Source organism: Odocoileus virginianus, chromosome 26, assembly GCF_023699985.2.
Source record: "Odocoileus virginianus isolate 20LAN1187 ecotype Illinois chromosome 26, Ovbor_1.2, whole genome shotgun sequence".
NCBI lineage: Eukaryota > Metazoa > Chordata > Mammalia > Artiodactyla > Cervidae > Odocoileus > Odocoileus virginianus.
The window spans coordinates 15,686,087-15,711,342 of record NC_069699.1 but is presented as its reverse complement, the minus strand read 5'-3'; the positions used below and the strand labels follow the sequence as shown (position 1 = coordinate 15,711,342).

Genomic DNA, 25,256 nt, shown 5'->3' with positions numbered 1-25,256 from the left:
TATTCCACTGGAGTTCTGAGGCTTGAAGCTCTGACAAACCAATATTAAAGGCCGTAAAAAGTGATGGGCTTGCAGAGGACCTTCAGAGTCACCACGTTCAGTAACTCTGAAAATGCACTAATGTCACAGGCATCTCTGGGATTCAAATGAGACCTGAGGATACCCTACCCCCACCCAACACACACAGAGCACGTATACATAATATTTTGCCCTCGACTTCATGGTCCTCAAATTAACAACTCCTGACCAATCTCCTTCTACAGTTGGGAAACTGAGGCTCAGAGAGGTTAAGTGACTTGCCCAAGATCACACAGCCAGCTGACAGCAGGGCTAGCACTTGAGTCCTAGCCTCCCAACTTTAAATCCGGTACTCTACTTTGTTGCCTGTCCCAAATTTAGGATCGAACATTTCTGTCTTAAAACACATCACATCTCTTCTGAAAATACCACTTCCTTTTTTCTTTCTTTAAATAGTTACCAGATTCCATTGTATTTCTGTCCCAGGGAGGACAAGATGGACTTCCCTGGTGGTTTAGATGATAAAGAATCTGCCTGCAGTGCTGGAGGACCCAGGTTCAATCCCTGGGTCAGGAGGATCCCCTGGAGAAAGGAATGGCTACCCACTCCAGTGTTCCTGCCTGGAGAATCCCATGGACCAAGGAGCCTGGAGGGCTCTGATCCATGGGGTTGCAGAGAGTCAGACATGACTGAGCGACTAACACCATGACTAATGACAAGATGGGGTTACCTGGGCTATGTTTGATGAGGGGGCAATGAACAAGCCACCTTCTTGCTAGAGGGAGATCACACATAAAAACCTTTCACTGACATTTCTTTAAAGTTAACTTCATCTAAGAACTGCTGCCACTGTGACTGAAATGGGAACCCTGATATTCAGGCTCGCATTTGGCTCTGGAGAATGGGGGTGGGGACGGACTGTCAATCAGAAAAAGGAAGGATAAAGAATCTTAAGATTCAGATAGCGTTACAGAGTTAGGGAAGAAAGGTCTCACCTTGGTTTCTGCCATCCTTTTCAACTGCCCAGGGGTACCTAATGGAAGAACAGCCCACAGGGTGCAAGTAGGCTTTTCAGGCAAGAAGAAGGAAGGGAGGAAGGAAGAGATGCTCTAGCAACACAGACGCAGAACCAAGACAGTCCTGAGGGCAGCAGAGAGATTTCAACTCAGCGTCCCCTGGAAGCAGCACCCTTTGCTCTGACCGGCTGTACTTACTGTCATCATCACTCAGATCCCTGTCCATGGTCCAGATGTCCAGTCAAGGAAGTGCCTGCCCTCCCAGTGGGCCCAGGCCGCTGGGATCTGAGGGACCACCCTTGGCCCCTCCCAGAACAGCGGCCCATTGTTGCCCGATTTAAATACAACGGAGGGAAACATCTGCGGGGAAGCAGGGAGCCCATCAGAGGCTGCTCGGCCTAAGTGCTGCTCCTGGGGCTCCTCTTCACAAGACCCTCTACTTGCCAGGCTTGTGCTACCAATCTCCTGCATCCGCACACAGTCCTGTGAGACAGGCACTTCTAGGGAGCCCATTTTTCTGAGCAAGAATTCAAAGCTTCATCTGTCTAGACTCTTAAGTCAGAGCTCTTGACCCCTGTGCCACACGGCTCATCTGAAGGAGGCAGGTTCCTGAGTGCTGTGTGGGCAGGGTGGGGGAGCAGGAGACACCGAAAAATGTAAACTGTAATAACCATGAGGAGGTTACCTCCCCACGGGGCAGAGGAGAAGCACGTGGGATCTCTCAAGACTTAAGTGTCAACCTCCTGGGCCCACAGGGGAATTGTTGAGGCTGGGATTATGAGGTGATGCTCCAAAACCACACGGAACATCATGGGCAGAGCCAGCTCCTGACCCAGGCTGCATGGGCCCCGCTCTCTGTGAAACATCTGTGGCTTTTTAAAGGTCTCTTCCTAAGCCTTCTGCATCAGGACTGGAAACGCCTGCAACCCCAACCCTTGCAAGGATACCCCTCTCCTCTAGAGGAGTTTGAACAATGAACACCCGGACCTGGTCAGCTGCTGCCGGAAGCAGAGAGTTCAGGAGCTGGCACCACCTGCCCCGGATCCCTGGCAGTGACTCTCACATCTGGACCTGGAGTTCTCTAGCCGGGACAGCCTGGCTTGGTAGGGCAAAGCACATCCCCTGTGCCCCGCCTGCCCAGCCCAGCAGTGCCCATAGGACGTGTCACGATGCCCACAATAGACTGTCGTGCCCACCTGGGAGGCACTGACTGAGGCGCACGGGCCTGGCCTGGACAGCAACACCAGGCACAGAGGTGCTTCCAGAGTGCCCTCAGCCTCACCCCCCACATCCACCCTCGCCATCCACTGCCCACCCTCAACAGGATGCTGGCGACAGTCATGAACGCAGTAGCGATAATCTGACAAATGCTCTTGAATATGCTCAGATGACTCAGTGCTCACAAGCAGGTTTTTATGGTTGACTGAAGCACTGCTTTCCTTTAACTTGAGAGTTAATTCCATTACTACACATTCATGAGAAAGACCAAGGCCCTCAAGAATTCACTTAGCGTTTTGATAGCTTTGTACATTGAACAATGATTTTAAGCCCTTGTAGAACTGTCCCCATGGTAACAGGGTTGCCATAGCCGGATGTGCCTGGTGTGGGTACCTTATCCTAAATGTAATACGCGTGCGTGTCTATGTCTTTGACTGTATGTGTGTGTATGTATTTGAACCTAAACATGACAGATGATAGAGAGAGACAATTTGTGGCTTAACTAAAACAATAATATGTAAACCACCATTACAGGTTGAGTATTTTGCTGTTGTTGTTCAGTACTTTTCAGGCAACAATGTATGCTTGCCAGAAACCCTTCTCAGCATTTGAAACAATCATAGGAAATTATTAAATGGCAAACAGAATAACAGAATTTTAAATACAGCTGAGTACTAAGGGTTCCAGAAATCTTGAGGCTGCAAAAACACAGACAACCATTACCTGTATCTTAGGAACCAGGGATCATTGATCAAAGGCGGTGAAAGTCCCTTGCTGAACACTAGGTTAGATCACACAGTAGTAGATTAATCAATCTCTCTTAAAATACATGGAGAATGAACAAACCAACTGCTAGAACTTCCTAATCTTGCTTAAGCATCAAGACAGGAATGCTGTCTGCAACTACAATGGCATGCTTGAGTGACTGAGGCCAAACAATATCCATCACTACGCAGTATTCAGGTGTCAGGAGAAACAAGCATTGTTAATTCTAGAATCCAGGCCAGTATGAAGTTAATACTGGTTCCCACCTCTTACTGGTATCAGAGGGGGGCTTCGGGTGGGCTGAGAGAGGCATCAAATATGTTCCCGACATTTTACATTCATCCTGTATCACTGCTGCTGCTATCAACAAAAGGGTTGCCTATAGCTCTTCTTCCTGAACCTGTCCACAGTGGTCCATGGACATGATCCATCATCACACTCTTCACATCTTGCACATGGCAAGTACTCATGAAACATTTGTTGAATGACCGTAAGTGTTTAAGAGTTAACTCTATCTACTTACTGCTGAGAATCTTGTTTGTTCTTGGAAAGAAAGTCTGTCTGATCTCATAGTTTGCTCTCTGAGTTGTGAGAGTGCTGTGGCTGTGGGAATTGTGTTAGGCAGCGCAGGGTTTTAGAAGGGAATCCAGAAGTCATGGTGTATGGCTGCAGCTGAACATGATGCTGAGCGAAATGCCTAAAGGGAGGGCTCAGCCAATAACTGCAGGTATTTAAAAGGCTGTCATGAGGAACTGAGTCTCAGGACACTCATGCTACAAGTAGACACGCTGAGAGCCAATCCAGAATGGGGGGACCATTTCAACTGACCAGACAGAAGATCTGTCTAGTGACAGATCTTTCCACTGAGTTGGGCCTCTCCAAAGAATATTAAAGAAGAAGCTTGATGACTATACAAAGTGGACAGTAGTAGAAACTAACAGTTTACGGCTTCAGAGTCAGTGTAAACTGGGTTCAAAATTCAAAAGTGGATGCTGCAACACTACGGCCTCCTTTGAGTGCATACCCGGAAGACAGTGAAAGGAAACCCTCCTGTGGGGAGAATTCTGAACAGTGCACCTGGTTGTGCATGTGGCCAGAAAGAAGAAATGGCCACAGGCATGAGTCTCCACCAGGCTCCCCTGGCGGCTCAGATGGCAAAGAATCTGCCTGCAATGCAGGAGACCTGAGTTCAACCCCTGGTTGGGAAGATCCCCTGGAGAAGGAACTGGATACACTCTCCAGTATTCTTACCTGGACAACTCCTTGGACAGAGAAGCCTGGCAGGCTATAGTCCATAGGGTCGCAAAGAGTCAGACATGACTGAATGACTAACAAGAGTCTACCAATTCATGCGCAAAATGCTTCTGCTAGATGGTCAGAACCCTAGAAGGAACGTCACTGGAATCCTGGTGACAAGGAGGCCTGGAAATGAGGAATATTGATAGATTTCTCTGAATGGGCAAAGAATACGAAGACCTTTGCATCTCATGTTAATGTTCACCAAAGGGTGACTTCAGCAGGGTGACTTCAGCAGATTTCAATCATCCTTTAAAGCTGAGGCGTGACCCATCCTGGGCTTCAGGCCCTTTCTGCAGTTACTCTGCTACTACCTAGTGGGTCATAGTGGTAGGGACGGAGGGTGTGCATGGGCTCAGGAAAATGGTTCACCATGGCTGGTCTGGCTACTGCTGAGAGCCCGGTCTGTCAGGAGCAGAGGCCAACAAGGGGTCCCAGCATGGTGACCAACAAGCCCCCTGGAGGCAGGATGAGTACCCTGAACAGCTTCCATCTGGAAGAGGCAGTGCTCTGTGCTTCTGAAACACTGGTTACTCACAACACTTCTACCTTTCCTGGGCTCTAGCAAAGAAGGATCAGAGGCTGCATCCTCCAAGATGAAAGAAATCATCAGACCAGGCTGGACAAGAAACAGAGACTTCTGGCAAGTAGGTCTCATGTTTAAGCTACCACAAAGTTCACCAGATGCTCCTTCCTTCAATGGTTCAGAAAGTGCCCACTGTGTGCCCAGCCCTGAGAAGAAAACCAGGTAATTCCTGCACTGGAGGAACTCCCCGTCTTAAGTGAGAGACAAGTTCATAACCCAGTACTTAAAAATCAGAGGCCCAGAGGCTGCAGTGAAGGAGCAGACAAGATGTTCTGGAATGTCGGGGATCAGGCATTGCGGGGGATATACACATTGGTGTGGTCATGGCAGAAAATGCACCGCTCACTAGGCTGGTGCCACCTGAACTACTGAAGGAGTACTTGCGGAACTCCCTGGTTCCTTAGGCATCAGACTTCCTTGTGGGAGACCTCTCAGCCAGTCCAGGCTGATGATCTCTTTCTATCAGAGGAGGCAGCTTCTACTTGGTTCTTATAAGGCAGCTCTGGACAAGCATCAGCCCCTGCTTGCCTCCTCCCTGTGACCACACCTCAGATCCCTGGAGGCTGTTGCTGGTTTTTCTCCCATCAAAATGGTGGCCACTCAACAAGGCCAATGTGTCTGGCTGCAGGCTCTCGCTTCTCAATCAACTTACCAAGGGGCTTACCAATATTACAAATTCTCAGTTTCCACCTCCCCAAATCCTGATTAATTATGCCTCTGGTGGAACCATGGACCGTGTCTCTTTTTACAGAACAACTGGGAGATTCCAACTTAGGTGTTCTACACTTTAAAAAAAAACACTGACTTAAGGATCAGCCGACTCAGCATTCTAACGTCTTTCTTTTAAGTCATTTCAGGGTAAAATCCACAGCAGAAAATGAGGTTACCCCCTACCTAAGGTGGTATTTTTTTTCCTTTTTATGGAGAGGATTTTTGTGGGGTCAAAATGAAGATTAATACTGGATTAAGTTCTTTAGTAAGATCATTCTATTGACCCACAGATTTTAATTTTCCTCCCTCAAGGGCACAGATCTTATAGGGGTAACAGCAATCTCCACAGTAAGAACTGAGGAAGCTTTTTAGATTCATAGAGCATTTTCTAAGAAGTCATCTCATTTGGTAGCAGCGCCAACCTGAGCCATCCTAGGACATTCAAATACAGAAGTCATCTCTTTCATGTCTCCTCCCACCTTCTGATCCCAAAGAGCCACTAAAACCAGCTGATGAGCAGATGGCATCAAGAATTCACCTAAGGGACTTCCCTGGTGGCACAGTTGATGGGAATCCGCCTGCCAATGCAGGGGACCCAGGTTAGTCCTTGCTCTGGGAAGGTTCCACATGCCGCAGAGTAACTAAGCCACAACTACTGAAGCCCGCACACCTAGAGCCTGTGTTTCACAAGAGAAGCCACTGCAGTGAGAAGCCTGCACACCGCAAGGAAGAGTAACCCTGCTTACCCCAACTACAGAAAGTCCACGTGCAGCAACGAAGACCCGGCACAACCAAAAATACATAAATAAAATTTTTAAAAATAAAATTTTAATCTTTTTAAATAAAAACTAAACAATTCACCCAGAATTGTAATGATTCAGGATTTAGCCATTGCTACACAAAGCCAAGTAGAAAAGCTCAATTCTGGTCAAAGTGAACTGTTTTCATGAAGATGGTGGTGGTCATACAGCACCTAAAAACTTTAATTGTGCACATAAAATTTACCATCTTAACCATTTTTAAGTGCACAGTTGAGTGGCATTAACTACATTCCACATTGTATAACCATGACTATCATCCACAGATGATAGTGGATTTTTTTCTTCATCCTCAGCAGAAACTTTGTACTTGTTAAGCAATAACTTCCCAATCCCTGTCCCCCACAGTACCTGGAAACCACCATTCAGCTTTTGGTCTCTATGAATCTGACTACTCTAGAGATCTCATACAAGTAGAATCATATAGTATCTGTCATTTTGTGACTGGCTTATTTCACTTATATTGTAGGGTCTTCAAGGTTCACCTGTATTATAGCATCTGTTAGAATTACCTTCCTTTTTAAGGCTGAACAGTATTCCTTTGTATGTTTACATCATGGACACTTAGGCTGCTTCCACCTTCTGGCTATAGTGAGTCATGCTTGGTGAACATGGGTGGACAAATATCTCCTTAAGATCCCACTTTCAATTCTTTGGGGTATATACCCAGCAGTGGACTTGCTGGATCATACAGTAATTCTATGCTTGATGCTTTAAGGAACTGCCATATGATTTTCCACAGCAGCTGCACATTCCCACCAACAGTGCACAGCGTTCCAATGTCTCCACATTCCTGCCAGCATTTGTTTTCCGTTTACACAGTACTTTACAGCTTACAAATTGTTACTGGCTCCACGTGACAGATGTTTTCTAAAGGCTGAGGGAGGTGCAGTAACTTGCCCAGGATCACAGAGTGAGAAGCCAGGCCGGAGCCTCCTAACTCCTGGTGCCATACTGTCCCCTTGCCACATGGCAGCACATAAGCACCGGTTCTAAACTCAACCTTACTCTTTCCAGATGGGAGTTCTGCCCCTCGATCTACAGAACTCTCACCACTCAACTCATTTGTCCATTCAGTGAACATTCACTGAGCATCTACGAGGAGCCAGGCCCTGCCCCAGGCCCCCTCAACAGCCCATATAAATAGACCTGGATCCACCCACAAAACCCCCTCAGGAGCCAAGACTGCCCAACAAAGGAATTCTACCCCACAGGGCCTGGCAGCTGTGATAACATTGTTCCTGGCTTATCAGCAGGCTGGTACTTGGAGACCAGCGGTGCCCATGACAGGAATTGAGGATGGAGTGGAAGAGAATGGTCTTGACACAAATAAGAAACTGGCCCCAAGTGGGAGGTTCCTGGAACACTGCACCCAAGTACCTTCCCCTCCCTGGGAGCCAGGGAAACCGGCACATCCCTTCAGGCCAAATTATGGGCTCCTAACTGCAGTGACAGAAAAGGGACTGGGGTCTTTCAAAGCCTCCTAAATGCCAAGGATGAAGAGAGGTGCTTTCACAGGTGCTTTCCGACCTAAATCCTTCAGCAACCCCATAAGGTAGACATTGTTCTCTTTACAGATGGAGAAGCAGGGGCTTCAGAGAGGGTAAGTGACTTACCCAAAGTCACGCAAGCTCAAGTATAGCAGAGGCAGGATTTGAACAAGACCTGTTGGCACCAAAGTCCTAATGTAGACCACCAACAATCCTGTGCATTACTATGTGTCATTATAAGAATCTGGGGGAAGAGAGAGTGATGTGATTTTCTGACCTGGCTACAAAATGGCTTCATCCTCATAAACCTGGCTACACAATCAACCAAACAGGAAAATCATGAAGAAAGTTATGAAACTCTGATGCTGGCAATTCCCTGGCCTTCGGAAGGTCACTCTTCAATCTTCCCTATTCTCCCGGAGTGATGATAATCTGAACCTCTGTCTCCTTGACAATAGAAAAGCCACACTTCAACAGATGTCCTTCCCAGGTCTTCCTGGAAGTTCCCAAGGATCACCCTCATCTCACTAGTCCATGCAGGGTGTGCAGCCACTTGGCACTCTGGCCGGATGCCCTTGGCTCCTCCCTTTAATCTCCTCTGGGTCTCTGCTCCCCATCCCTCCCCATCCCCTTGACTTCAGCGAGGCCCCTCTTTTAAGTCTTTAGAACCAGGCTATCTCACTTTACAAAATTCAGCTGCAAAAACTATGGAACACAATGGAAAACTTAACCTGGAAACTGGTCACATCACAGCTGCTGGGTTCCCTCAGTCCTGACTCTCCAGGGAACCCCAAACTCACCAACTCCTGTAATAGACCCTGGCCTGCCACTGTCTTACAAGGGCCTGGCCACAGCCCCCAGTCAGGGGTTTCAGTGGGCAGGCACTAGGCTGCATCCTCAGCTCCCTTCAGACTCACTCCCTGGCCCGGGAGCAGCCCTGCTCAAGGCCCAGAGGGGGTCCCTTATGAAAAGGCCCTAGGCAGAAGGGAGCTGCCCAGCCCCAGGGCATGCCTCATCCTCCAGAGAGGCCCACGTCCAGGGACCGGTCCATGCAAAGTCTCCTTGCCTGAACTTGGGTCAACTCTGAAGGGCCACCTGGCTCCCCACAAAATCCAGAGGCCTTTGCTGTGACTGCCCTGCAGCTCAAGTTCCCTCCCTGCGGGCCTGCACCTCTGTTCCCTCACAGGACGGGGTCCAAGACATCCCCACCCCATTGCCTTCCTGTTTGTAGATTCCTCCTCAGGCTTCCTCCCAGGAAACCGGCCCAAAGCGGGCTCCACACCACGTCCTGCCCATCAAGGCCCCCAGCCCCTGCGGTCCCTGGAGATAGAGGCCACACCCCTCTCCTCACTCTCACTTCCTGGGGGTGCCGAGGTGGGGATGGGGCCTCCTCACCCCCGACTCTAAACCTAGAGGCCTGGACTCACCTTGTGTCCATCCGTGCTCACTCCTGGGTGAATTCACACCGCTTCCTGACCACTAACCATCTCCAAAAGTGCTCCCTTCCTCTGAGCTCCAGGCTCCTCTCCAGGATCTCCATTCAGCTCTAACACTCTCAAACTGATCCCTTGACTTCTGTGCCCCTGACCTCCAACTCCCCTCGTCTCCCCATATCCGCGTGCAGGTCAGCACATCACATCCACTGTCTGGGTCACGTCACGGTCTGATCCCTTGCTCCCACTGTATCTGAGCCCCCACCCTCTTTCCCCTGGGTCATCGCAGGAGCATCTCCCTGGTCTTCCTGCTGCTCCCCTCACTCCCCAAGAGCCTGTGTTCCACAGAACCCTCAGACTGATCCTTCTATAAGTGCATGTCCCACAGCGGCCCTCCTCTGTTCAACAGCCCCCTGCCTGCCATCTCACAGGTCCGGAAAGGCAAGCCTCTGCACAGTCTGTGAGGAGCACCCTGCACTCCTGCTATCCTCCTGCCCTGGTCCCCACTATTCCCCATTCCAGCACCCTCATTACTCTAAAGCCACACCAAGCATACTCCTACCTCAGGACCCTTGCACTGGCTGTGCCCTCTGCCTGGAATTCCAGACCACACAACTCATTCCCTCCCCTCTTTTAGGCCTTTGCTCAAATGTCACCTTCCCAATGAGGCCATCCCTGACCCACTCCCTAAAACTGGACACCCCCATACCAACTCCACCAACTCTCCAGCTACACAGTCCTACTTCCTGCTCTTGTCTTTCTTCACAGCACTTATCACAACCCAACACTTCAACTATCTTACTGTTTTATTTAATATCTCACCACCCTATAATCAGGATATAAGACCCCTCCGGGCATATTTTTGTCTGTTTCGTTCCCTGATGCATGCCGAGCACCCTGAACAGGGCCTGGCAAGTAGCAGGTGCTCCATAAATATGTGATGAATGAATGAATGCACAGTCAACATTATTGTGCCATGATTTCATCAGCCCATTGTTCTGCACTTCTGATATTATTCAGATGAGTTTTTTTCATCTATGGAACAAAAGAAAGAAAAGAGAAGAGAAAAAGAAAGAAAAGAAAGAGATGAGGCTATTAGTAATTTTTTAAGTATCAGATTGTAGACTTTCACACTTTGAAAAACAGGAACCCAGTCTCAGAATGTCTCTTTACAAGGACAGCAGGAGGAAATTCACTGTGCCCTAAGGGGTAAATGCTCAGCTAAGGATGCTTCCCCAGGAGCTGGGAATAAGGAAAGCCCTGTCCCCACAGCGTCGTAACACTGACGGTGACAGCTCAAGATCCATCCCATGGCTGCAAAGCACATTTCTCCTGGGGCTCTTCGGTAGGTCCAAGAAGATATGCTGCCTGCATGCTTCCCACCCCAGCAGCTAGAACTGGTTTCTGTGGCCTGGCTGCCAGCCTCTCTGGGTGAAAACCTGGGGGAGCTTTTCCTCCCCAGCTCCCGGCACACAAGGAGGACGGAGCGATCTGTTCCCAGCAGAAGTCCTAGAGGCTAGTCTCCTAATGCTTAAGGCTGCTGCCAGCCATTTCCTCCCTCTTCTCTTCCACCTATGCCATCCATTTGTCTCCACAACCAATTTGGAATTTTAAAATTCTATTCGATCACTTACATTTTCAAACACAAATTCAATTTGCTCTGTGAGGCTGAGGGACAGCCCTGCCCTAGCCCCTGGGACCACAGAGGGGGCTTCCATCATCAAGGCTCCGGGGTCCAACCTGTCGCTCCTTCCACAGCCCCAGTGGGAGGAGGGCAGCTGGTAGGGGTCATCATTGCTGGGGGTGAACACGCTGGCATCTCAGAAATCCTCTGGTCCTACCTCCCCACCATACACATGGGGAAACTGAGGCCAAGGGAAGGGAAGTGTCTTGCCCAGGGTCACGTGGCAGGAAGAGGCAAGCTGGCACCCAGGATCTCTTCCATGACAGATACGCCCTCACATTTCGCCCTGAGGTCCCCAGACATCAAGTGGCTTCTTTGGGCCAGGCAGGGAGCTGGGAGTAGTATGAGGCATAGGAATTGGGGGAGATGGGAGCAGAGTGTGGCACAGGGATCAGGTACTTTTCACTCATCATTAATGATAAGCTCTGACCCTGGCAGAGACCTCTGCAGGTGCCAGAGCCATAAGTAACAGCAGACACACCAAGGTGCCTCCCTCAAAGCCAAAAGTGGCAGAAATGACTTCTCCTCCACCTCAATGTCTGGCTTCTCATCTTATGTCAGCTGGAGACACTAGCCTGAGCAAGGACGGACGTGTGGCCACGACCCCATCTAATCACCTTCCCCCACAGGCCAGCCGTTCCCTCCTCAGCTTCTTCTGCCCAATGGCTTCACCATCCCCACACCTACCCCCGCCCCCCGCCCCAGCCACACAAACTGGAAACCTCTAGTTGGCCTCAACTTTGCTTCTCCTTGCCCCCAACACCCCCTGCCCATCTCTCCTCTCCCCATCTCCGGACACCTTCCTCATCCCGGCCCCCTACCCTCCATCCTGGGACCGGGGCCCCTCTCACCTTCTCTGCAGCACTTGCCAGTGGCCGTAGGTCTACACCATGTGCAAGCTCTTCGATGACCCCAGGGGTGAGGTGACCAGTGCACCACCGGATCCTAGAAGGGGAACCAAGGGAGCAGACGATCCTGAGCTGCTCAAGCCCCAGAGAAGGCTGCAAAATACTCTGCCCTTCTCCAGTTGAGTTCCCCACCCCACCCACCTCAGCCTCTTCTCCCTGACCCCGCCCTCTGCACCGCTACCTCCCTGACATCCCATGGTCTCAGGTGCTCTGGGAAAGGCTCGGCAACCTCTGGATCTGGGATGCAAAGGGCTTCACTGGCTCTAAGTAAGTGCAGTCGCTCACTCGTGTCCGACTCTTTGCGACCCTGTGGACTGTAGCCCAGCAGGCTCTTCTATCCATGGGATTCTCCAGGCAAGAACACCGGAGTGGGTTGCCATTTCCTTCTCCACTGGCTCTAGACTTCTCCAAATAAAACAGCCACAAGGCCAGCAAACCTCTGTGTCACTAACCATGGCCGCGCCCCACAGCGAAACCTCCAGCTTGTAAGGTCTACCAAGGCTCTGCCTGCTCATGCTGATCAGTCCCTCTTCCCGGGAGGCAAGATGAAAGAAAGGGAAAAACGGGGAAGGACTGAAAGCTCCTTTCTGCCACACCTCACAAGCTTCTTATTTCAAATCTTCTGTGACTTCCTGTCACCCCTGGAACAGAGTCTAAATTTTCAATCTAGCTCCCTCAAACTTTTCTAGCTGTACCCCTCTCACTTTCCCCTGACCCTCCCACATCCCCTGGTTAAGTCCAGACTCTGGACTCAATACCAGCAACGGAGAAATGACTGAAATATTGTTCATGAGGCTTTTGCTCTTATTGATAATCATTTTTATTTGGGCAGGTCTTTTTCTTTATGTGAATTTTATTTAAATATAACACACACCATAATAATGCACAAATTTAAAACAGTGAATTTTCACCAAGTAAAGGCACCCATGTGACCACCGGTCAGATGAAGGACAGAACAGGACCAGATCCCAAAGCCCTCTCATGTCTCTTTTCGGTAACCACTCCCCCGACTTGTAACACCAAAGCTCAGTGTGCCTGTTACTGAACTTCACGCACTTGAGTTCACACAACAGGGAGGTACATTAGTCATCTCAGGCTGCCATAAAACTAGCCTGGAGGCTCACACAACAGAAATGTATTTCCCACATTTCCAGAGCCTGGGAGTCGGAGATGCAGGTGCCAGCATGGTGGGCTCTGGTGAGGACTCTTTCCATGACATGCAGACGGCCACCTTTTCTGCTGTATAGTCACATGGTAGAGAAAGAGAGCAAGCTCTCTGGTCTCGTCTTGCCAGGACACTAACCCCATCAGGAGCTCTAGCCTCATGACCTCACCGAATACTAATCACCTCCTCAAGGTCCCACCTCAAATATCATCACATTAGCAAGGCTGGGGCTTTCATGATTTGGATCTCATTAGTGTCTGGCTTCTTCTATTTAATATTACATTTGTAAGAATTATCCCTGGCATCTCAACTTCATCCATCTTTAACACTTCCCGGCATTCCACTGTAGGAATGTTCTGTGATGTATTCAACCATTCTCCTCTTCATGGACTCTAAAATTGTTTCCTATTTTTTGCAATTACAAAAAAAAAATGTAATTTTTAAAAACTCCTTGTACATATGCCTGGATGAACATATTTCCACAGAGTAAACTGATTAGGAACAGAATTGCTCTAACTATTCCATTTCTCAGACAGGGAAATGAGCTGCTGGGGCTCAGGGGGGAAACATGAACACCCCAGAGTTTCAGTGGGTGACCTCTCCAAGGTCACAGTGAGTGGCTTCCCCAAGGTTACAGGGAAGGCGTGGCAGAGGCAGTGCCAACGTATGCCTCCCTGACCTCCCATACCTGCCCCGAGAGTCCGCACTATCTTTACTTCATTTCACTGAAAATATTCACTTGGACTTGGTTATGCACACAAACTTCGTGGAATCCCAAATCATGCCTCAGGCCAGTTTTCTGATTGACATTTGGAGCTGACGGTGCAGAGAGAAAACACTGCTGTTCCTTTGTTCAGAGAAAATTGGGCCGTCTGATGATACAGCCTCATAACCATCCAGCATTTGTTCAACTTAACGCTTGAGAGTTTCTAAAGCACAAGACTTGGATCCCTGATTAACGGTGCAGGTGGGAGAGGCAAACAGACACAGACAGAGATTCTGAAAGTACACTCTTGTTTTTTTTCAAGTTCAGGACATTGGGGGATTTTTCAGATTTCTCCACTTTTTTCCTTCCCTTGGTACCATCATGGAACACGGGAAATTGAATTTTCAAAGGCTGTTTTTCTAACTAAACATAAACCTGTGCCATTACAAAACACAGGGTTGTTGGTTTTTTTTTTAATAATAATTTGTGCCCCATTTCAGCAATGGTAAAAAGAATAAACTTTTAAGAGAGAGAAAGCCTGAATAAGTACAAATGTCAAACCTTGATCACAACTCAAAAGGCTTTCATATTCAGGCTCAGAATTGAGAAACTCACATCTCTGGCAATACACACCCTCCCCCTTTCTCATCTCCAAAGGCTCATTTCCCATCAACAAGTCTAACAGGAAAGGGAACAAAAGGTCTGGCCCAGGACAAATGTTAGCATTTATTCCAACAGCACCTGGGAAACCTCTTGGAACTCACTGCCACCATTCCTGTCCAGAATCCAGGGTTCCTCTGTTCAGGTAGCTGGGCTGCTGCTCAATTTTCCCCCCATTCTCTGGGAAGACACAATTCCAAAGCTTCCAAGGAAAATGAAGCAGTTCTGGGAGCTGTGGAATGGTACATACAGACCAAGGGGTCAAGGAGTGTCCTTCGGAAAATGAGGGGAATCGGGGGATGCAAAGAGCCGGCCCCTGATGATTTTGCCATCCTCCGCCTCCTCACAAGAGCAAAATCAAGTATTAATAGATGAACCAAAATCTGGATCTGAACTTTAAACATGACCCCAGCAGGTTCTGCTATCCTGCTATGAGCTTTAGTTTCTTTGCTTGTGAGGTGAGGCTTGGGGCTCATCCAGGGAAAGGGGAAATTTCCCTCTCTCTAAAAATGTATTTTACAGATTAGAGGCAGGAGAGAAATAAAAGACTGATCAAGTTGAAGTCTGATTCACAGCATCTCTGGGACCACAGTGCACAAAATCTGCTTGATGACGGATCATTTGAATTCCCAAATTCTCAGCTCCCCTGGACCAGCAACAGGCAGCCAGTGCTTCTCCACGGTGATCACACCCCCACATGCCCCTGCCTGTGAGGAACTAATATGGCAAAAAAAAAAGAGTGAGGGCCAGGCACCTCACATGCATCGGCACAGTGAGTCCTCGCTGCAACCTAGTGAAGTGGGAACTACTGCTACCCCCATTGTAGAGATGAGGAAACTGAAGCCCAAGGAAGAAACTGACTTGGCCAAGTCCTACAGGTGAGAAGTGGCAGAGTATGGGTTTCTCTGACTCTCATAACCTTCTTATTCATAAAATTTATCATCCTTACATCCAATACAATTAACACTGTAATTCCTTCCCCCCTTATCAAGACTCCTTGGTACAGGGTAATGGATCTCCACATCTCTAACCCTGGACTCAGTAAGTATTCATTGAATCGGTGCATGGACAGATGGGTGGGTGAGTGGGTGAATGATAGGTGAATGGGTTGATGGGCAGATGAGTAGATAAATGGATGAGTGGATGGACAGACTGGATGGGTGTGTAGATGGATGAATGGGTACAAGGATGGGTGGGTAGATGGATGGGTAGATGGACAGATGGGTAGAAGGATGGGTGGATGGATGGATAGGTAGATGGATGGTTGGGTGGGTAGGTGGATGGATAGATGAATGGATAGGTGGGTGGACAGTGGGTAGTTGAGTAGATGGACAGATGGGTGGGTGGATGAACAGATGGATGAGCAGAGAGACAGATGGGTGGGTAGATGGAAGAATAGATGGGTAGATGGATGGATGGATAGGTATATAGATGGATGGATGGATGGATAGATGGGTGGTTAGATAGACAGATGAGTGAATGGATGAACAATGCACAGGTAGATGGAAGGATGGATGGACAGATGGATGGATAAATAGATGAATACTTGACCCTGACACAGTAAGAAATCATTGAAGGTTTGAGGGCAGAGGAGTAATGTAAAGTGACATAAAGAAACGTAAGATTCAGCCCCTACCCTCAAGGAGACTTCAGTCCAGTTGGAGAGACACGGCATGGACACTTGAAATGTCTCTTACCACTAAGAAGTCACTCCCCCTGAGGTGGCCCATATTTACAGAGAGTGGCTATGACAGGAGGTCAAATGGAAGGGAACCCATGTGAACGAGGTCAGAAAAGGCTGCCTGAAAGAGGGGAGACTGGAGCTGTATACTGAAGGGTGAGAAGAAGTAGATGGATGGGAAGGGGGAACAAAGGCAGACGCCAAAGACCATGCTGCTACATCTATTCCAGGTGTCTGTCTGAGGGCAGAACATTCTGCTACATCCTACCAGGAAGTGGATACAGAAAGAAGGGAAGGGTCGGGGAGGAAGGAAAGGAAAATGAGAAAAGAAAGAGGAAGAGAAAAAAAGGTTATGAGGAAGTAGAAAAGAGAAGCGGGAGGGAGAAAGACAAGCCTTCTCTAGACTTTTCTGGGGTAACCTGAAGACTCAGCTCTGTCGGTTTCTGACCCGGGTCCCCCAACCCCAGTTCACTGGAGATTCAGCCACGATGACTTGCACACCCTCAGTGTGGGGCAGTCTTGGCTGATATCAACATGTTGCTGTCACTTGCTACAGCTTTCCATCTTCTGTGTTCTCACAGCCCTACACAGCCAGGAGCACAAGCATTTTCTCCATAAAAACTTCAAGGCACGAAGGAGCCACTGATGTGAGGTCTGGGTCAGGGGCAGGCCAGGATGAGGACTAGCTCCCCAGCTCCTCCCCGTTCTCACCCCCCAGCAGTGAGGGCCGGCAACCAGGGAGCTGAGAGAGGCACTCACCATGCAGCCCAGCCAGCAGCCTGGGGTCACACCGCTTCCTATCCGGTTAACCCTGGGCAAGTGATATTTAACTTCCCTGAGCTTTGGTTTCCACATCAGAAAAATGGGGGCTATACCCCATAGAGATATTACAGTATACCCCTATGATATCATAAGATAAGAAATGATGCTTGGAAAGTCTGAGACCCAGCAGAACTTCGATAACTTGAAGGCATTACTATCTACAGCAGTACTGCTTTGATTCATATTAGATTAGGTGATATCTAATCTATTTCTACTGCCTTTTGCCTAATGTCTTCAGAATCTCTCCAAGTGAGAATCCTGGTCTCCTAGTTCCCGGCTGAGAGAAGGTGGGGGTGGGCCACTCTGGGACTTTCTAGAACACCTGCCTCCCTGCCAGGGAAACTGGTCCCCAAGGGGCCCACTGACGCCTGCAGGAGACCAGCCGGCCTGCGCTGGCGACTGGTTCGCGCCATCGGGCTAGGTGGGGCTGGCCTGCGAACTGCGTGATGCATTCTTGGGCCCCCCAAGGTAAAAATAGTTTTGTTTTTCTAGGCTGGGTGGTTACACACTCTTTGGCCTGGCAGCCTGCCCGCTGGAAAGGCAAATGCCAGACTATTTCAGGCTGTAAAAACAAGCTCCTGCCAGGTCCCAGGGTCAAGCCCCCAGATAGTGGTAATAATAGTCCACTAGCTAATTCTTTCAGGCCAGAAAAAAAAAAAAAAAAAAAGAGTTCTATGGCTGCATGATTCCTCCTTCTGTTATCTACAATCATAACAGCCAAAACCACTGCAGACAATGTGTATGATTGTCAAAGCTAGTTCCCCAAACAAAGCAAAGCACAGGAAGGAAGGCTGCAGCAGGAATCATCATCTTCATCACCTTCCAGCACTTTCCACAGACAAAGCATTGTGACGGGCATGTTGCTTTCATTCTATCATTCTTTCACAGCAGCCCTAGGGGTAGCTATTACATGTCCCATTTTCTAGAACAGGAAACTGAGGCTTGGAGAAGAGAAGGAACTTCTCGCAAGGTCACGCAGTGAATAATCCAGTAAGGCTGGATTCAGGTCTGCCTGACTTTGAAATTGACACTCCTTCCTCCAGCCTGACTTTCATTGGTGTTCTTTAAGTAAAAAACTGCACTGGGACATTTTCAATGGCTTTCTGGTGCCTCTGAGATAAATTCCAAATTCCTTAGTTCAAGACCGTAGGAAGGCTGACTCCTCCTACCTTGCAGTCTCCATGTTTCCCCCAAATTCACATGTTGAAATCTGAAACCCCCAATGTGATAGTGACTGCAAAGCAATTAGGTCATGAAGATGGAGCCCCCTGATGGGATCAGTCCCCTAACAGGAACCACCAAAGAACCTCTTCTTCCTAGTGAGGACACAGCCAGGAAGGGGGCCTCACTAGGCACCAGATGGGCCAGTGCCTTGATCTTAGACTTCCCAGCTTCCGGAACTGAGAGAAATAAACGTTGGTTGTTTAAGCCACCCAGTCTCCAGCATTCTGTCCTAGCAGCCTGAGTTAAGACACCATCCTACACTGCCCAGCTCCAGCTCCACCTCCTCCAGGCAGCCTTCCATGATTTCTCCCAGCCCAGAGCAGGGTGAGCATCTCCTGTCTGACACCTGTCAGAGCCACTGTGTGTGTGGCAGGCACCTCTGCAGAGGTGGTCTTTGACAGTTAGAGATATCACATGCCCATATGCTGTCTTCCCAGGGAGAAGGCAGAGGTTGCATCTGTGCTTCTGTTCCTATCACTCCCCTGTCCCCAAACCTTCAATGACATAGGGTTATATTCACCCCTCTGTCCACACATCATCTGTCTATACACTTCTTCATTCACTCAGCAAACATGCATTGCATGCACTGTGAGATAAATGGAAATCAACTAAACACCTACAGCTGGGGGTGGTAGGGGAGGTGGCAGATGAAGTGCAGCCGATCAAGGCCATGGACTGGGGGAGTAGAGGGGTCCTGGGAGTCTTTCCAGGGATGGGGTCACCTGAGTGGACTTTACAGGAAGAATGGAGGTTTATTAGGTAAAACTAGGAGACCATTCTTGGTCAGGTCTCATGACACTCCCTCCGTGATGGGGCCTAACATCCTTGTCCCCATCAGCCGCTCTATCAGTCATGTCCCAAGAGGGAGATTGGCTCACTCAAGTCAGGTTAGGAAGAAGTGTGTGTTCCCATGGGGGTGACTATTCACAGGGGGCAGGGGGGAGCCACATGGTCAGTGTGGTCACCTGGCTAGTTGCTGTGGAGCTGGAACCACCCACGAGGTTAGAAAGGGTGAGGACAGACAGGGTTTAGAGGAAACCATGAGCACAGAGTTGGGTAGAAGCCTCAGGAACAGTGACTTTGTGCCAGGAAGATCCATACCCTAGACCTCACTCTCCTTTCACTGCCTGACCTCCCACTGGTACCTCCTGTCAGCAACTCTGCCAGAGAAAAGGAACCGGCCAGTCTCCCAGGCAGACAGCAGGATGGAGAAAGGTGACTTCAGAATGGCAGAGGAAGCTGTCCAGTCCAGCCATTCCTGATGGCCACACTGGGTCCCCTGAACTCACCTTGGCTTTCATACCCGATTCCTTTGCTCACTCTGTTCCCTCTGCCCGGAACTCCCTTGCCCAGCTTCTGAGCCCATCAAGATCCTCTGCCTCCTTTAAACCACACCCACAGGCTGTATCCTCTGAAAGTCTTTTGTTTTCCTACTCAGAAAGCATCCACCTTTTTAATGCTTGTGTTATACTCTCAGGGGTCTTTTTCCCTCCACCCCTTTTAAGGGCAGGAGCTAAGAATGATTTGTCTTTAAAACTCTGAAGGCGAGGGTGGGATGTTTCGAGAGAACAGCATCGAAACATGTATATTATCTATAATGAAACAGATCACCAGCCCAGGTTGGATGCATAAGACAAGTGCTCGGGCCTGGTGCACTGGGAAGACCCAGAGGGATCGGGTAGAAAGGGAGGTGGGAGGGGGGATCGGGATGGGGAATACATGTAAATCCATGGCTGATTCATGTCAATGTATGACAAAACCCACTACAATACTGTAAAGTAATTAGCCTCCAACTAATAAAAATAAATGAAAAAAACAAAAAAACAAACTCCGAACCTTTGCCTCCTCTAAGTCATAACCTAGAATACCTCAAAACCCGTGAAAGGCCTGAGATGTGCCTACTTACCAACTCACTAGTTAGCCTGACATTTTCATGGATGCTGCCAGAAGACAGGAGACTCCTGCATCAGAGACACAGAATTTCATCACTCACAGCAGTAGTGTAGCATTTTTGCCCCAGTTTCCTAAGCCCCAGTCCCCACGTGTTGTGCCATGCCAAGTCACTTCAACTGTGTCTGACTCTTTGTGACCCCAAGGACTTTAATTCATCAGGCTCCTCTGTCCATGAGGATTCCCCAGGCAAGAATACTCGAGTGGGTTGCCATTTCTTCCTCCAGGGGATCTTCCTGATCCAGGGATCGAACCTGAGTTTCCCACATTGCAAGCAGATTCTTTACCATCTGAGCCCCCAGGGAAGCTCCAGTCCCCATAGGACCACATAAACAGAAGCATGTGAACACCTGTACACACAGTGGGTTGCATCACAGGAGAACAACACTGAGCTATGGAAACCCAAATATTTTACAGTGGGCAGTAAGCTCTCTGTTCCAGAGGAAGACTCTCTTCTAGCGAGGATGTATGCTCTACAAACATCCTGGTAAAGATAGTCCAGAAAACAAGACCGAAGGGGAAGCACCAGCCACAGGGAAACATCAGAGGCCCAAAGAGAACCATCCCGCAACAGAACCTAAGAGGCATGCCCTGACTGTGATATGCCCAACCCTGGCACCACTCTGCCTTCCGGATGGCAGACATCAGGACTGAGCACCATCAGAGCCCTGACGTGGTCCCTCCTTGAGGGATGCCTTGCAGGGGATAGCAGGACCCACAGTGACATTACTAAGAGAAACTGTGAAGGAGGTGATGGGTAATAAAGAAACTTACTGCTTCCCCCAAGCTCATGGGCCCTTAGCCATGCATGGGCATGAGAAAGGGAGGCAGGACCAAGGAGAAGGAAGAGAGCAGGCTGGGTCTAGTCCCGCCTCTTACTAGCTGGTGGCTATGGCAAGGCACAGAATTCTCTTCTGAGCCTCATTTTCCCCATCCGTAAAAGGGGTAGAACAGGAACTAGTTCACATGGTGGTCAGAAGGATGAAATTACTTTATTCCTATGAAGTACTCAGGCCAACACATAAATAGTAAGTACTATGTGTGTTAGTGAAACAGAAAAGACAACAGAAATGCAGACAGAGGAGGAAGCTGGGCACAGGGGCCAGACTGCCTAGCTCTGCTCTGGAACAGGAAGCAGAGTCTTAGCTGTGACGTGAAAGGCAGAGAACACCATTATCCACCAATCTTCTTCCCCTGATCGGGGCTCAGGTGAATGTAACTTCTTACATGACCGACCCTGGTCTCTGACCGCATCTTCATTCATTGATGGTGGATGGTGGATGGCACCGGCTCCATTTCTTGAAACAAATTACTACCTGCTGGAAAACAGAAATGAATAAATCCTGTTATGATCTTTTCAAATGCTAAATAAGCACTGTGCTACTATTCCTATTCTCATTTAGAAATTGACTTGCTCTCTTCAGCAGCCAACCTTTCAGGACCAAATCATTGGAAGATCATAATGGCATGAAGGAAAACATCCATTGCCACAAACTGAGCATACTAACAAGTTAACTGGGCCCAGAGCTGGGGCTTTGCACGCATTTCCTGTCTGATACTCACCATAATGCCCAGGACGGCCAAATGATCATTATCCCCAGGTGACAGATCACAAAGCTAAAGCTCATGGAGGTGAAGTAACTTGAACTCAAGTTCTAAGCTCAGATGGGAAGCCAGGCTGACCAGACACCACCACACTGCATTATGCTGCTACAAGCAGCCTTGGGGGTCACCTCTCCCCGCGCTTCTGACTACAGAACAGCAGGCGTCCTGCAGACTGGCAATGCCACCTGCTGAGCTGGAAAAGTGCCTGCAACCAAAACTCTTAACTCTGGGTCCAGACTTCTGTCCACCACCTTCCCTTCATTCTTTGTCCTCTGATAGCTTCATCGGTTAAGTTGTGAGAAATAAACAGAAAACAACATAAAAGGCAGAGAAAATTAAGAAGGTCAGGTGGAGCAGGAACCACAGCAGTGTGGATGGAAAGGCAATTTCCAGTTCAGTCAAGTCCAAGAATTTCACGGTCGATCTGAGCAGGGATGTCCGCCAGGGGGCGGTATGAACCTGTTCAGTGATAAGAGCCTCCCTCCAAAGTTAACAGGGATGTCCACAACTTAACAAGTGTTTCCCAAGGATGGGGTCCCTGTGAGTACCACTGGGACAGATGAGGTAACTATAAGAGGCACACAGATGAACTCCTTAAAAAATGCAATAATTATGCATCTTCTAAGAAAACTTTGCTCTCTTTTAAATATACTTGACAAAGGAAGAATTTGCTTTCTGTCTGAAGCATCAATATTTTCTTAGATTAGAAAGTGAGAGGTTCTTTGGTTCTTTAGCTTCCAAAATACAGCTTCTAAAAGAAGAAAGTGAAGAATCAGATTATGTCATAAGTTCTTCTGCTTCTGTTAATGCTAAGTGTCTGCTGCTGATCGGGATGTCCAGCTGGAGGTTCTTAGCAGGTCATGGAGCCCCATGGCTGCTGCCAGCCAGAAAGTTCTCAAGACCAGCGACTCCGCAAGGTGAGAGGGATGGAGAGCCCACGTGGTTGCTCTGCAGCTTCTAGAAAATGAAACGAGGCAGACAGGCATGAAGGAAAACACACCTTCCAAGAGCCGCACATTGTTCTTGGCAATTTCAGGTCATGAAATGCTTGTCCCTTGAGAGCAGGCCACCATGTCACACAACTCCTGGGTCACGATTTCCCATCACAGTCTTCATGAACTGAGGTGTCCCTTTGCCCTGGAGTTGTGTAAAGCCCAGCCATACTTGGCGGTCCTGATTATAAGCATTCATTCATCCATACATTCATTCATTAAACAGTATTTCTGAGAAACTGCTTTTTGTCAGATGCTATGGTTGGCCCTGTTTTAAAAAACATAGAGCCAAAAGTGCTAAGTGTCAGGGGTGAGAGCGTGGGGGAAAGAGGGGCACAATTTTGAATTGAGTTAATGCATCCCATTTTGAGAAACCAAACTTTCCCATTTCACGGATAAGGAAACTGAGATTTTCAGAAGCAATCTGCACAGTGACAGTGACACACCCAGAAAACAGCAGAGCCTGGGTATTGCCCAAGCATGCTGGCTCCTCCCCATGCTGTGGCCTCTGACCCAGGCTGCCCTCCCCTGACCCACAACGTCTCTAACCTGCTGGAAAAAGCCAAGATCAATGCTCCCACCTCACAGAAAAGCAAATTAAGGCACTCAGAAGACAACCTGGACAGGTTATCAAGATCAGCATCCATCCAACTCCGAAACATTTCTCAAGAAAGACATCTTCCAGATCCTAGAAGTCTTTTCTGGATGTGAAGCATAAAAACACCGAATTTGGATTCTCCCTGGCTTCTAGCACCTGTAGACCCACCTTTACAAATGCCTCCCCTAAGAAGCGCCCCACACATGCAGATCCCTGCCACCTACACATCTCCTCTCCCCACTCCTTCTCTGACAGATTTTCTGCTCCACATTCAACTGAGAAAATCCTTCTGTGTCAATGCCCTGGACCATTTATTGTCAAAAGGGTGAGACACTAACTGCAAGCACTTCAGTTTGGGTGCATTTCAGTTGCTACAACAGGAAGAGGAAAAAAGGAAGAGGAAGAAAGATGAATGAGAAAAAGGCACTGGAGAGGAGGGAAGATGATGAAGATGAAGGAAAGGAGGAGGTGAAGGAAGAGGGGGAATACAGGAAGAGGAGCAAAAGAAGCAAGAGTGAGTGGAGAGAAAGGATGTCCTGCTAATAAAGACCACAGTCATGTCTCAATCTCCCATCCTAAGGATCCAGAAGCTAGATATGACCATGTCCAGCAATGTCCATTCAAATAGGAGGCTTTTCACTCTGCAGTTTCCATCCCTCAAGACTTGGCCTGAAATTGAAGTTTAATGCAACTTCTACAACATCCCCCAATTAAAAGGAAAGCCATTCTGACTTAGATAAAAATTTTAGCTAAGAAGCAAAAACAAAAAAGAATCTTACTCTCAAAGAACGTCAGAAAAAGGGCAAGACCACAGTGATCTCTATGGGAATCGCAGATTCCAACCCATGCACACCTTTCCATTAAATACCTCCCCCCAAAACCCCCAAACACCTGCTTTCTTTACTTAAAATCTCTAAACAGATTATATATTATTACTAAAAACAAACCAAGGCTATGGCTAATTTAGATCAAAATTATTTTTCCCTAAAAGGTAAATTGAACCTTAATTTTATTCACATGCTACCAATCTGCTTGCTTGCCCCAGCTTTCCTCTCTTAGGTCAATAGTGGCAGCTAAAACATCACCAACATTCATTTCAACATCAAGGCTGTTGCATGCCACTTTTTTATATTGACAAGAAAAGGGGAAATAATGTACAACAAATGCTGACTTGTTTCCAGAAAATGAGAGAGAATATTTACCTTACCACCCAAAGTCATTTGAGGTGGATATATGTTGTCTTTGCTACTAAGTCGAGCTTGAGTTCCAGTTATACCTCTGGGAGATCTGACAAAGAATGAATGCTGCTGAGAAAGGGGTTCCTTACAGAGTTTCAAATATGCTCTTCAGCCACAATATTAGAAAAAATGTGTTCAGTTGGCCCTTCATATCTGCAAGTTTTGCATCCACAGATTCAACCAACCAAAGATCGAAAGAAAATTTTCAATTCTAGAAAGTTCCAAAAAGCAAAACTTGAATTTGTCACACACTAGCAACTCTTCTCATAGCTTTTACATTGTATTAGATACTGTAACTAAGCTAGAGATGATTAAAAAGATGACTTACAGGAGGATGTGCATATGTTATATGCAAATATTATGCCATTTTATATAAGGGACTTGAGCATCTGTGCATTTTGGTATCGGTCAGGGATCCTGGAACGAGCCCCTTAGAGGTATTGAGTCACAAATGTATAAACTGAAATTCAAGTTTGAAAAAGTCTTTCCCTAGGTATTCCAAAAATAGGCTGACTGTGACTTTCATTAATTTCATCGAGGTTAATCCCTTTGGCAAAAAATGAATCTTGATGTTCTGGGATCAGGGCTCAAATCTTCACACAAAAAGGTAAGAGATAATCTGATGTTTTAACAAACTCCTTTTCGCCAACTGGCTACCTGGACAGCCAGACT

The 25,256-nt window shown here is 48.1% G+C and overlaps 2 protein-coding genes across 5 annotated transcripts in view; both read right to left on the bottom strand.

The window, feature by feature from the left end:
- Positions 1-21,433, bottom strand: part of SSUH2 (ssu-2 homolog) — a 42,499-nt gene extending 21,066 nt beyond the window's left edge. For 2 of the 4 annotated variants that reach the window (XM_020903088.2, XM_020903089.2), the window contains exons 1-3: positions 21,379-21,433; positions 20,108-20,162; positions 11,887-11,980 (exon numbers count right to left, since the gene is read on the bottom strand). In XM_020903088.2, coding sequence (XP_020758747.2) covers positions 11,887-11,980; positions 20,108-20,162; positions 21,379-21,380 — 151 coding nt within the window. In that variant the 5' untranslated portion in view covers positions 21,381-21,433. Of the gene's footprint in view, positions 1-1,232; positions 10,066-11,886; positions 11,981-20,107; positions 20,163-21,378 lie in introns of those variants that run through there. The other 2 variants (XM_020903090.2, XM_070455609.1) reach the window with 2 other exon arrangements.
- Positions 10,140-25,256, bottom strand: part of OXTR (oxytocin receptor) — a 127,493-nt gene continuing 112,376 nt past the window's right edge. Inside the window, exons 5-8 of the transcript XR_011483647.1 lie at positions 21,388-21,470; positions 20,108-20,162; positions 11,887-11,980; positions 10,140-10,386 (exon numbers count right to left, since the gene is read on the bottom strand). The gene's annotated coding sequence lies outside the window, so the exon portion shown is untranslated. The remainder of the gene's footprint in view (positions 10,387-11,886; positions 11,981-20,107; positions 20,163-21,387; positions 21,471-25,256) is intronic.